This window comes from Diabrotica undecimpunctata, chromosome 8 (genome assembly GCF_040954645.1).
Source record: "Diabrotica undecimpunctata isolate CICGRU chromosome 8, icDiaUnde3, whole genome shotgun sequence".
Classification (NCBI taxonomy): domain Eukaryota; kingdom Metazoa; phylum Arthropoda; class Insecta; order Coleoptera; family Chrysomelidae; genus Diabrotica; species Diabrotica undecimpunctata.
This window is the reverse complement of record NC_092810.1, coordinates 39,656,473-39,670,720: the sequence shown is the minus strand read 5'-3', so window position 1 is coordinate 39,670,720 and position 14,248 is coordinate 39,656,473. Positions and strand designations below refer to the sequence as shown.

Genomic DNA, 14,248 nt, shown 5'->3' with positions numbered 1-14,248 from the left:
ATAGAGGAGGTCTTCCTCCGTTCCTCTTTCTTATTTATTCTGCATATCTACTCTTGTAATAGATGCTATGATCTCCAAGGTATCTATAATCTGTTTGTTATATCATTCGTTCTATTTTTTGTTACCCTACGATTACCAAACTTCGATTTAGCTGTTCTTAATTCAGTAGATAGATACACCTTTATTTACATAGATAACTTACCCAAGATATACATCATAGTAAAACAGTTGTCGAACGCCATTCCCACCAGAAATCTACAGACGCAGAATGCCCAGAACGAGTGACAGAAAGCGGTAGCGACTCCTCCCAACAGTCCAACCAAATTGCAACCCATTAGAGCAGGTATTCTTCCGAATCTATCGGCCATCCATCCGAAGACGAGGCCACCCAGGATGGCGCCGCAGAAAAATATCGCCTGAGCTGTATTAGGAAGGGCGGAGTTCTCGCAGACCCAGTTTAACTAAAACAGTAGATGTCTTATGTAATATACCTGAAGAGCAAAGAATTATATGTAAAGTACGTAAAGCGAACATGGATAACAGGTAAAAGAATTAAAAAACAAAGAATAATATGATAGACATGTCCACTTGAGCGTTATAGATTCAACAAAAGAACTTTATACAATTATACAACACTTAAACGTCACCATCTACTATTCGACTGAAACAAACCCTTAAATGTTAACGACAGAACAATTGCCCATCGGAATTTTCTTCTTTTAATTCTGAGCTGTAGGAATTAGCTGCGATTGTATTCTTTCCATCTTCTTAATTTGTCTTCACTTGTATAAATATCTGGAAATCGTCATGTTTGCGTTGTAGTGTTTCAATTTCCGTATATTTCTCCGTCAGCTTTGATTCTTTTGCTTTTTCTATTTTCCTTAGTAAATTCTTATGCAACTTATTATATTCGTTGACGTTTCTACCTTTGAATTACTTTCGTTTTTTCATCATCTGCAATACTTCATCAATCATCCCTTCTTGCTTCTTTCCTTTTTGTGATTTAATATTTTCATGAGAAAGTATGGCAATATAGATGTCTTCATTTCGTTCCACTGTTCTTCTACGTCGCTAGTAGAGTTTTCAATTATTTTCGAAAAATTCTTCTTAAGCTTTGCTTTTTTTCCTGGATGTTTTTTTTTTAATAATTTTATATCTATTTTGGGTCTCATTTTCTTTAGCCCATATATTTTGACTCGTCTGACGAGTCAGAGAAGACATTTGCCCCTGGATATGATTTCTAAGCTTTTTTGTTTATGTTGATAAAAACAATTTCTTCTTCTTCTTCTTCTTCTTCTACGGCACTACAGCCCAAATAGAGCCTTGGCCTGCTTTATTTTTTGTCTCCACCCTTGCTTGTCTGTGGCTGATCTTCTCCATACACGGACTCCTAAAAGAGCTTGTGCGTCGCTGTTTACTGTGTCTTCCCAGCGCTTTCTTGGCTTTCCAACCGGACTCTTTCCCTGCATTCTAGCATTCAGTGCTCTTTTTGGTAGCCTATCCTCTCCCATTCTTATCACATGTCCGGCCCATCGCAATCTTTGTATTCTAATGAAGTCTGACAGTGGTGCTTCCTTATAAAGTTGATAAAGCTCGTTGTTATATCGACTTCTGAAGATTCCGTTTTCTCTCACAGGTCCTAGTATTCTCATCAGTACTTTCCTTTCGAATGTGTCGAGTTTGGTTATGGATGTTTCTTTCAGGACCCATGCTTCACTGGCATAGGCTATTGGTCGAATTAAGGTTTTATAGATTCTCATCTTTGTATTTCGGCGGACATTTTTAGACCGAAATATATGGGAGAGGGCAAAATAAGCTCTGTTTGCCTGCGTTATTCTCTTCCATATTTCTCCATCTTCTGATCCGTCGGCATATATTTCTACTACCAGGTATGTAAACTTTCCAACCGTTTCAATGTCATCTTCATGTATAATGTTTTGTGGGAGTATATTTCTTCTTGTTTGTATAATTATTTTTGTTTTTTCTGTGTTAATTTCCAGACCTAGCCTTTTTGTTTGCGTTTTTAACTCTATATATGTTCCTGTGCTCCTGCTAATGTTCTACTCATAATGTTAATATCATCGGCATAAGTTGCATCCATTTTGGCTTTAATGAGTCTAATTAGCTTGTATGGTATTGTCATTCAGCCAATATATTGTAGAGTTTGTTCCTTTTGACTGAGTCGTATGCCTGTTTGAAGTCTACAAACACGTTGTGAACATCAATATCATGTTCCCATGATTTACTCAAGATCTGTTTGACTGTAAATATTTGAACCAGTGTCGATCTTCCCCGTCGGAAGCCCGTCTGATATTCTCCAATAATATTTTCTGCTAGTGGTTGGAGCCGCTGGTTTATAATATACGTGAGCACTTTATATGCTGTACATAGTAGAGAAATTCCACTGTAGTTTTTGCACTAGAGTTTGTTTCCTTTTTTATAGATCGGGCATACTATACTTTTTTTCCAGTCGTCTTTCTTCTTGCCATATGTCTTTGATGAGCGGGTGGACGTGACTTGCTAGGTGGTCGCCACCTAGCTTATACAATTCTGCTGGTATTTCGTCAACTCCCGGGGCTTTATTGTTTATCTGGGCCTTAATAGCTTCGAGAACTTCCTCTATGGTTGGAGCTTCTATTCCATTCTCTTCTACTGTATACTTGTGTACCAAGTAGGGTCTAAAAATAATGCTTCCAGGTTACTGTGACTTTCTGTTTCGGTCACTGATTATTTGCCCACTTTCATCTTTACATAGACTTGTTTGAGGTGTATATCCACTTTTTATCTTTTTTGCAATTTGGTTTCTTGTAATTCTCCCTGGGAGCTTTGAACTTTACATGTATACAGCATTCTTTGATGTAATTAAAAAAAAGAATATGTGAGAACCACATTCGTCTCTTGGCAGAATTGGATCAGATTTTCTGTCCTTTCGTTTCTGGTTCCAAGATGATATGTTCCTACAACATATTTGATTGTAGCGAAATTTACAGTCCTCTTATTAGAAAGAGGAGGTTTGTCACTAAAAATCCTTCTAAGCTAATATCGCCAAGGTAACCAATCACGACAAAGATTGTAACTTTGGCCAGCCAACCACAGCGCTCGTTATTAACTGCGCCGTCATTGGCCTCTCGGCGGAAGTGTGCTGAAAATTCTCAAACACGATGTGTATAAAAGAGCAACACATCTTCCGATCGGGATCCAGTCGTCATACACTACTAGCCCCGTAAGACCTTGTTGGTTCGGTGTGCTACCAAGCTACCTTTGAGTTTTATTAATTAACCAATATCCTGCTATCGTCGAAGACGTCAAAATTGAAGAATAGTTATCCAAAAATGGTTATCCAATTTAGAAGCTAAATCATCAAGTGTACAAGAACCGGCGTGTCGACTACAAACGCTTCCTGACAGTAGAACACGACTTTCTGAGATAGAAAAGACATTGGTCTTAGAACTATTTCAAATCGTGTCGAACTGACCACAGCGTTATTTGGGCCTGTCACGGTAAAGAGCGAATGAAAGCCCCGACGGGGACTTGTAATTGCTTTTCCGATCAGGTTGAGCTGCAATAACACTTCGTCTCCAAAATCTTATGTAAATAGTAACTATAAGAATTACTGTTAACAAAAAGGTAGCTATACGAAGCGACTGGCAGCAGGAAGAGTCGACATTGCCGGCATTCTTGTACCTCTCTCGAGGAGAGGGAACGCGGCTACACGAAGTGAGAATGCCGACATCTCTGTGGAACTTGAGGTATACACCACGCATCAGAATTCTAACACATATTAAGTCATTGTAAGAATATTTTGTCTGTAAGAAAGCTCGAACTGTTAGAGAATTCTGATTGCCGGTGTCCCCTCACCAACCACAAAGGCTCGGCGGAACTTCTTGCCCGTAGAGGCCGGTATCTCAATTTAACTCCTTAAAACGAAGATGGACTCTCGAAACTTGAGATCCTCTTCGAGAGCGGCGGTCGTAGATCGTCCAGAAACCCCTGAAAACCAGGAGGACGCTATGGCCGTACGACACTAACGGAATGAGATTTCTCGGAAGTGTAAAAAGCATTATAACACTTAATAGATAGAAAACTATACACGTAAGGCAATAATTCAATGTCTACTCGATCCATAAGAAAATAAAAGAATGCAGAACAAAATGTAAACAATATGCAAACAGACTGAATGAAATTGACTATTTGATTAATATTTTTTCTAAGTCTAATCGCATCGCCTTGTATAAACGAATAAATTACAGACCTCTGACGAAATTGAAGCGTACGGTACCACGCTGAAGTCGTACTCCCACCCATATTTGCAGGCTACCGTATTCCACCCAGGATCCGCTTCTTTCACTCCGCTTCTGAGCAGTTCCGTGAAGTTCACGTCATACATTCGGCATCTGTCATAGCCGCCGTGTCCTTCTGGTATGGCCAAGGCTAATCTATAACAAAAACGATCGATTAGTTATTAGAATTTAATAAACAAAGAGTGTCGAATGATGAAAGTGGTTCCTGAACGGCCACGGTAGAATGAATAAATTATTTCGCGATAATATTAAACTGAATTGCATGGTAACGGTGCTTTGTGTGTTTATAATAATTATTATTATTATAGTTATTAGTTATAAATGAGTGATATATTTAACAATTACTGCTGTTTGTTTTTATGGCTAATTCATGTTAAAAATGGTACTTTAGTGTAAAAATATATTTGTAATAATTCACACAAAATGCAAAAAACAATAAAATATCTTAATAACATTCCGAGACATTCGAGGTTAAAATGGTTGGAAACAATACTGTAACTGTAATATTTTATTAAATGAAAAGTTCGATATCTTAGAATATCTGTCATTAGTATGTTAAGTAGTCCATGAAAAGACTTATGAAGAAGGACTTAAAGTTCATGGAAAAAAATAGAAGAAGAAAACATAACATTTACAGCTGGTTCCTAAAAAAAAATGATACGTCTCTTAGTAAGATTTGATCATTTTGAGCAGTGTATTTGATCGGTCTGACATTTTATTATATTTATTATGAGAGACAAATAATAAAATAAACAAACAACAAACAACTTATTACATATAATATGCTAATTCATAAATTGTAATAATTATTAAGGTCTAAATTTTGATATTATTTTGAATTCCTGCATTTTATAAATATGTAGTATATAAATGATAGTTTTTACATAAAATAGGGTTGTTGTTATTATTTTTATTATTATTAAGAACAAACAAACGACTTAACTCAACAATATATTAAACCAAGAATTGTTATCAAATTAAAAGATAACTGGGTACTATCAGAGGCAGCAAAACATTTTAACATAAGCAGACCCACAGTTTTTCTATTAATATAAAAATGGAGGGAACAAGAAATTCTCGAAAGAAAGTGAGGGTCTGGAAGACTACAACTATACTAAATTTAGGTACCTACGTAAAAATAAAATTAATATTTTGTAATATCTCCATCAGCATTGATAACAGCTTGTAGTCTTCGGTCCATCCTCGTGAAAGGAACTATGGAATTGTCTTCTTCAGAGAGCTCTTCCCAAACCTGTTGTATACCTTGCCACAGCTCTTCAGCATTTTGAGGTATTAAATTACACCGATACAACCGTTTTATAATAACCCCCCACACATTCTCGATTGGGTTTAAATCTGGACTATAGCTGGGCCATGGTGATGTTTCGATGTTGTTATTCTGAAGCCACTGGTTTATTATATTTGCAGTGTGAACAGAACAATTATCTTGTTGGAGGATAAAATTATTTTCTGGATACAACTGTTCTACACTGAGAAACATGATGTTTTGTATAATATTCAGATAAGTGCCCAACAAACCTGCCATCAATACGATATACCCTTCCCATTACTCTAGATGAAATCCATCCCCATAGATTGGCTCTAAAGTGACCAGCTGCTCGATATATATCAACATATAGAGGATTAAATCTATTATTATCTGGTCTATACACCCTAATTTTGCTCTTTTTAGAAGATTGAAAAATTTTCTTATCTGTAAATATAACCCTGTCCCAAAAATCTTGATTTTGTAGCTGATGGTTTAAAGCAAATATAAGTCTCGATTGCTTCTGTTGTGGTGTAAGAGCTCGTTTTTTTTGCGACAGTTCGGTACCGGTCTTTCTTCCCGGAAACTGTGACATAATTCTTGCAGTTCTCGCATCTTTAAAAGAATTCTCTTCTAATATCTCCAAAAGCGTACGATCTTCATGAGCGGTAGATATTTTTGGTCTTCCAGAACTTTGCTTTCTTTCGAGACTTTCTTGTTCTCTCTATCTTTTAATAATATTAAAAACTGAGGTTGAACAGTTATCTGACAAAATTTTAAGATTTTGCAGTGACAGTATGTAAATAATAAGTATTTATCCTTCAAAATACGCTGCTCAATCTTCTACAAAATATGCTTTAAGAGTCGTATCAGAGCTTCTGATATCCTGAGCTTCACTTGAAAGTCTCTGGAAAATATTGACATTCATCATCATTATCATCATTCGGCGTTTTAAGTCCATTGCTGAACATAGGCTTCCTGTAAATAATTCCATTGTATCCGATCTTGAGCTCCCTGAATCAAGTTGTGCTGGATGCGCTTGATGTCATCTGACCACCTTTTTGGAGGACATTCTCGCTTACGATAAGCATCGTGTCTTAATAGTGAAAACAGTTATCAAGGGAAACCGTCTGCACCAGTGTTGCTAGGCCACTGGTAGCAAACAATTTCTAATTTCATAAGATCTACCGAGGTAACTTTCTCCGAGCAAATTCCAAAATAAATCGCTGGTAGCTAAGCATTCAAAAGCTGTTTTTAACCATTAAAAACTGGTACAACTCTTATAACCGAAAATTGTGTTTTTCAAGTTGTGTAAGGGGTTAATTTCTAGGGCAACGTTGCCATTTCAACGAAAATATTGTAATCAGCGAAAAGGAGGACTGTGCGACAGACACATTATAAAATTACAGTAGATGCATTCCAATGTTCCCTGTGCCAATATCCTACGTTTAAAGATCCTTTAAACATTTTGGGCATTAACTCAACCCCCTCTCTGGTTATTTATTAGATACGGTTTTTTGTTGTTAATGATAATAATAATAATACCTATATAAAAACTTTAAACATTTTTGAACGTTCTTTTTTTATTTAGATTTATTGCAATTCCGTTATCTGTGATGGCAACAACGAATTTATTCACGAACCATTGTGTCAAGTCTGAACACAGGTTTACATTGGGAAAAAAGTATACCAGTTTTATATGACGGGAACTGTACTTAGAAAATTACCGGTTAGCAATCATTCAAAAAGATGTTTTAGCTACCTAATAGAAATTTCGAAGAAATTGATCCGTGATCTGTGAGGTAGTGATAATTTGAAAGTAGTCACGTAGTCAGTGTTACATTGTATCCCAGTTTAGCTGGTCTCATCTTGGTTGGAGTTTTCAACTCTCGTACATTAGTCAGTGTCAGTTTTAGTATTCGATCAAAGAGGTCGACGCGTTTCTGGTATAAGAGGTTTAGACTCTCGCGTATTGAGTATACCTAGTTATTGTTATATAGCTTATAGTATGTTTCACAAACTCTTATTATTAATCAAGTAAAATAATACTAAAGAAAACATCCTTGGTTCATGTGACAATTTTATTAGCAACATATTTAAATTATAACCCTGCTCTCGTGTGGTATTTGGTGGACTCGTGTAAATTGGACAGTGATCGAAGGTATAGATATAAAAACTTTGCGGTAAAACTTTGGCTAGATCTTAACTTCGTTGTAGTAACAAAGTTAATCATTAAATTACGTATTGTTTAATGCTTGTGTTTTTATTTCCCACGTTAGTGGGTGGTCCTTCGAATTGGAATTAATTACATTATTTAGTACGCTCTAAATGGTAGTAAGATCGCTATCCTAATTTGTGGAACAAGTCTTCCGTTTATTTCTAGCATGTATAGTAGCACGGTAGACCAGGCGGTATCTGCTTTGGGTTGGGTAGAACGTATATGATCTTATTTTTTGTCTTTAATCGCTTCGAAGTATTATTAGAAATGATAGTTTCACTATGCGGACACTTCAAAAGGTGGGCTAAACTTTTTAATAAACAATTTGTGAAAAAAATCAGAAAAAATCAATAGTTTTTCTCCTTTTCGTTGCTATATCTCGGGAACTATGCATTTTAGAAAAATTTTGTGAAGATAAAAAAGTTTTGCAATTAAATTTCCTACAAGATATAATTAATTTTAAATTGAAAAAATAATAATTATTATTGCAAAATTAGTAAACAAAGCATGAAACCATTTGTAAACTTTATTTACAATAACTTACTTTATAAGGTAAACCTACCTATTAACGGCCTATACAAATTCGTGATATAAATCCGGCCTATTAAAAATTTGAAATTCTTTTATAAATACGTTTGTTGGTTAAACTTAATACTACGACGCTTTTGTATCCTGTCGAGAAATTTATTAATCTATTTTTTATGTACAAATGGTGTGGTGATATGTTCTAGCTTTTGTTTTAGTCAATTTTATTTAAATACGAGCGACGCAAACAGTTCGAGAGCGGTCGTCAATTCTTAATGTTTCAGGTAAGCATTGAGAAATTCATTGGTTACAATATTTGCTTACAAATTATTACAGAAAATATTTTTTACATGCAGTAGTTTGTTCATTGGAAATGGTTAATAATTGTATTTTTTATAAAACACTTTAGTTTTTGGGCCAAAGTAAAGTAGGATTTACAAAAATAGATTAGGCCGGTATTGGGGCACAATTTTAGTAGCTAAACCAATTTCGGCCCAACGGGCCGTAATTACGAATGTTGGTGGTTTTTTTCAATTCAACTTTTTCTTCTTTAATATTAAAAAGGCCTCGCACGCCGGTAGTCCAGAGTTCGAATCCTACCTCCGGCAAGAACAACTAGACATTTTTAAAAAATGTCTATAGGCCCCAGGTCGACTCAGCCTGAATAAAATGAGTACCTTGGGTAAAACCAGGGGTAATAATAGGCGGTTGAAGCGTAGCACTTGCCATGTTACCTTCCTTGTATACCGTAGGCCCTAGATATAGCAGACTACCCTGCTATACTCCCAAAGCCGCGAAGCGGTATAAAACGGGAGACTATTATATATTAAAAAAGTCAAATATTCCTTAACTGGGCCATTATTAGGTCGGTTTATCTTAATTTACTTTAACTAGTTTTTGTTTATTTAGTTTATTTTTTGACATTGAGCATTATTTGCTTTTTTTTTCTAAAACAATAAAAAAATTTCCACCTTTTTATTTTGTTTAGCACTAAGTGTATCTAAGGATTTAAAAATATATATAATATATAATATAATATATCCCATATAAAAAAATCCGAGAAGATAAAATAATAATTTGAGTACAGTGTAATCACAAAAGAACATATACACTAGTGCAAATATATTCTAATCTAATGTCCAGTTGCACCAACAAATAAACGATTGATTTTTAGATTTGGATTGGCCGTTTATTTTAGAATATGTTGCACCAACCATTACTCGATTGGAACAGACTGTTTTTGATCTGTCAAAAGTAACCAACCGATTTTCTACGGTTATTTAAAAAATCGACTGTTTTTAACCTCACTTTTAGACTGTTTATATTATTAAAGTGTTTTTAGCAAAGGTTTTGTTTAAAGTATTATAGATTATAATTTTAAAAAATGGATTTATCATCATCGTCGTTGTCGAGTTCATCTTCTGACGATTTGAAATATATAATATGTTACCAAATATAAGATATGTATATAATATAAGATTATGATAGATAAACGTCTATATTCTATTCTTTGGTTTAATGTTCAATTGGATTGGCATAACCTTACAAAACTTTCTTTGTTGACAATCTTTTTGACAGATTACACTCCGATTTGAATGAAATAATCAAAATAATCTGTACTCATGTAATGTTGCCACGTATAAATTGTCGGTTTGTAAACCAATAGTTTTTTAGAATGGTGCAACTCGTTTGAAAAATAACCATTGATCGTTGATTTAAATTGTCGAATTGACGGTTAGCAAATCAGTTGATTTACAGTCTGTTGGTGCAACTGGGCATTAGTATTTTATTAATATATTGTATTGGAGTTAAAATTTGTACAGTTGTTTAAAAAATTCCTTATGCTCTTCGATTCAACGGATTTCAATTATTCGATTTCTATTTAAAAGCTTGAATGTCTTTTTATACAGTGCTAGTCAAAAGTCCGTTCCCTCCTCGTATCTTTTGAAAGTAGTGAAATTTGGAGGGAGTTAAACAGACGTAGGCTTCTTAACTAGTCATAAGAAGTGACGTAATAGTGACAGATGACGTTACAGCACCACTGTGACAGATAATTTTAAATACATAGGACATTATGACAACTGATACCTTGTTTGAAAGTTATTAAAAATATCTATTTTTACTAATTTTATTTGAGTTTAAGCTCATTTTGATGAATAAATTAAATACATACCAAAATTGTAGTTTCTCATTTAATTAATAAATATTAAAACCTCCGCCTCTGGTTACTTGTCAAAAAGTTGACGTTTTTCAATTCTTAAATTGTTTTTACGTCAACGTCAACTTATTTGACAATTAACCAGAGGCGAACGTTAGAATATTTATTAATTAAAGGCAAAACTACAATTATTTTAATATACCTATTCAATCGTACTAATTTTGTTTGGATTTTATAAAATTCTAGTTTGGCATTTAATTAATAAAAATTCTAACGTCCGCCTTTGTTTATTTCTCAAAAAACTTGACGTTTATCAAAAGCGTTTATAGCTCAATATTTCGTTTCTGTTTCTGCTTAGTTTAGTCAAGTTGTTTTTAGTTAGTTGTTATTAGTTAATATTTAGTTATATTATTGTTTAACGAGACGTTTAAATTTTTACAAAGGCAGAATGGTACGTACTGTAGCCGAAAAAGTAGCAGCTTTGTTAATAATTGGTGAATATGGAAATAATTTCCATGCAGCGGAACATCTTTTTAATGAGAGGTACCCCGATCGCCCTACATCGAGAGCTTATTTGAGGGAGCTTCTTCGGAAGTTTAAATAAACAGGTAGTGTTCAAAATGTCAAACGATCTGGTCGACCAACAATTAGTGATGACAAAAAAATTGACATAATTTCAAAAATTGTAGTGAACCCTACTTCTTCTACAGCCCAAGTTGCATATATCTATGGAATCAGTCAAAAGACAGTACACCGAGTGTAGGCTGAAAACAAATTTCATCCATACAAATTAAAAATTGTGCACCAACTTTCAGATGATGACCCCGACCGAAGACTTGAATTCTGTGAAAATATGTCCAATAAAATTAACCAACAGCTTGATTACATAAAAACAATTTGTTTTAGTGAAGAAATTACTTTTTATTCTCTCAATGGAAATGTCAACACACAATGTGAGGTATTGGAGTGACACAAATCCTCACGTCTTTCGTGAAACACACACTCAATTTCCAAAAAAAAAAATGGTTTGGCAGGTATTTTGGGAAACCACATAGTCGGGCCTGTTTTTCCCAATACTAACTTAACCGGTGAAGAGTATCTGGAGATGTTACAAAATGCAATTGAACCGTTAATAGTTGAAATTCTGGAGGATAATCCAGATGAATTCGGCAACTTGGAAATAACGTTTCAACAAGATGGTGCTGTAAGATGTTACCTAGATGAGGAATATCGTGGTAGATGGAGTGGACGACGAGGTACGATAGAATGGCCAGCTCTGTCACCGGACCTCACACCATAAGATTTTTTTCTGTGGGAATACTTGAAATCTAAAGTTTACGCTACAGAACCCGACAATATTGACATTTTGAAACAACGTATTGTTGAAAAATGTAGTACAATTTCCCCCGACACATTTGAACGAATACGGTAAAAGTTTAGAAATAGGATGCATTACTGTCAGGAAGTAGATGGAGCACATTTTAAACACTTAATATAAGAACTGGCTGTTAAATATTTATTAATTAAATGAGAAGCTACAATTTAAGTATTTATTTAATTTATTCATCAAAATGAGCTTAAACTCAAACAAAATTATTATGACTGAATAGGTATTTTCAATACCATTCAAACGAGGTATCACTTGTCATAGGGTCCCTTTTAAAATTATCTGTCACAGTGTCGCTGTAACGTCATCTGTCACTATTACGTCACCTGTTATGACTAGTTAAGAAGCCTACGTCACTTTATTGCCTCGCTCCAAATTTCACTATTAAAACAACAACCGTTCAAAAGATACGAGGGGGAGAACGGACTTTTAACTAGCACTGTATTAAAAAAAACTTTTTCAGTATTTAAATTTTTTTTTATTGGCTCTGCATAACTTTATAAATTATTAAATTAGCTCAAAAATAGATACTTGAATTGATTGTGTTAAAATTTTGTGTGGTGTTTTTTATATTAAAAATATTTTCTCGAAAAATATAAAAGGTTTTATATGTCTTTTAAATGAAAAAGATTATTGAAAAAACATTTATGGTTGACCATTTTTTAATGGTTTTTATTAATTTTTCAATAATAATAATAATTGTGTATTCAATTTGCAATCAATCGTATCTTGCAGGAAATTTAATTGCAAAACTTCTTGTCTTCTCAAAATTTTTCTAAAATGCAAAGCTGCATAGTAAGTAACTCTATTTATAATGTTACAAACCATTGGCGTTGCAGCATCTGTCCGGACAGAATCTATATTGTATATCGTTTAATGGTGTGTGTAGATGCACCCCCTGAAAATAATCCTGGTAGCGTCCATGCCACAAACCTATCTAATACGTCCTCTTTTGTATTGAGTATATGCCCTCCTTATTTATACATAATACATAGTCTCAGTATTGGTTTTAACTATTTTCTTGCACCATTTATCTGTAATTGAATTTATTCCATATAGCTGATACACTTGTATATAGAACAGAAAAAGAAATGAAGTAATATGAACATATAGGAAGGGCTAGTGCCAGTAGATGGATAAAAAAGAACAAAGTACATGAAAAAAATGCAAGGTTAAGCGAGGAAAGTAGCGAATTAAAAAAAAAACTAATTTTTCTGTCTGATCAGGTACATATATCGTGTGATTCGGCTACTTTTCCTGTTTTTTACCCAATTGTTTCAATATTTGTTTTATTACTCGAACTTTTTTGGGACGAGACACAAAAACAAACCGTTTACTAGTTTAGACCAAACAATAAAAAACTGCTTCACGGCCAGATTAAGTAACCCACATAATGAATATTTATGACCTATTTCTACACGAAAAACCGAAATCTATTTAATTCAAGTAAACGTACTTGTCTTCTAAATTGAATGAACTTCGAACGAACGTCGTTTTTGTGGATGTAAAGTACTATAATTCGGCGTGCAATAGTTTAGCGCAAACCGCAAACCACAAGATCTAATCTGTTTGGTTTATTAGATAATTTGGTTATCAATAAAAAGATCAATGTCAGTCGCAATAGTCAACACAAATATTAGATAGGTATACGTGAGACGTCACGTTTTCTTTTTTGAGGTTAGGTCAATGTTTTCTTCTAATCTACCATTAGCTTATAGTAATCAGTTTATTTATTCCATAAATGAACCTTACGATAAACTGGGAGTTGTAATATACGTTGTTACTAAGAACCATTATCTAATGAAATATTATAAAATAACGAAAAACCACAAATGGAGTATAAATGGCACTGCATTGTTGATTTTTTTGTGTTTCTTGATCCCTCTTGCTAATATCAGAGTATCTCAACGTAAAAATTTAGCAAACAGTTGTCGGAAACTAAAAAAGAAACTTGCACAACAATATTTTTGCTTCGTAAACAATGTCGCCTTGTTTGGTTTTTGTTATATTTGTGGTTATTATAAATCATAAGGTATTTACTTACTTTTGTTTCGGTATATGGTATAATAATAGCATAATTTAGTTTTAAAAGTAGATAAGCCTTATCGCATTTGCTTACGAAACAATTAAGTGCTACTAATAAATCGATAAGTTGTTCTAAAGCTATTTTCTTGTGGAATTTTAATATTATCTACCACCTTTAATGGAAATTAGCCACAGTTCCAGTTGGAAATCGTTCGTAAAATATAAATTAAACATATTATTTCGTTTTGTTACTTAGTCTTCTTTTACTTTTTATAGACAAATTGCCTGTTTTTCTGTTTTTTTCTTTGACTTCATCTTATTATCAACGTCTCCAATATTATCAGTCTTATCTTATTATCATCTTCTC

General features: G+C 33.9%; 1 protein-coding gene across 1 annotated transcript in view; it reads right to left on the bottom strand.

Annotated features, from left to right (window-relative positions):
* The window catches only part of LOC140447469 (organic cation transporter protein), a 105,538-nt gene that overhangs the window by 11,042 nt on the left and 80,248 nt on the right, over positions 1-14,248 (bottom strand). Inside the window, exons 2-3 of the mRNA XM_072540136.1 lie at positions 4,253-4,436; positions 203-461 (exon numbers count right to left, since the gene is read on the bottom strand). Of these exons, the coding sequence (XP_072396237.1) occupies positions 203-461; positions 4,253-4,436 (443 nt within the window). The remainder of the gene's footprint in view (positions 1-202; positions 462-4,252; positions 4,437-14,248) is intronic.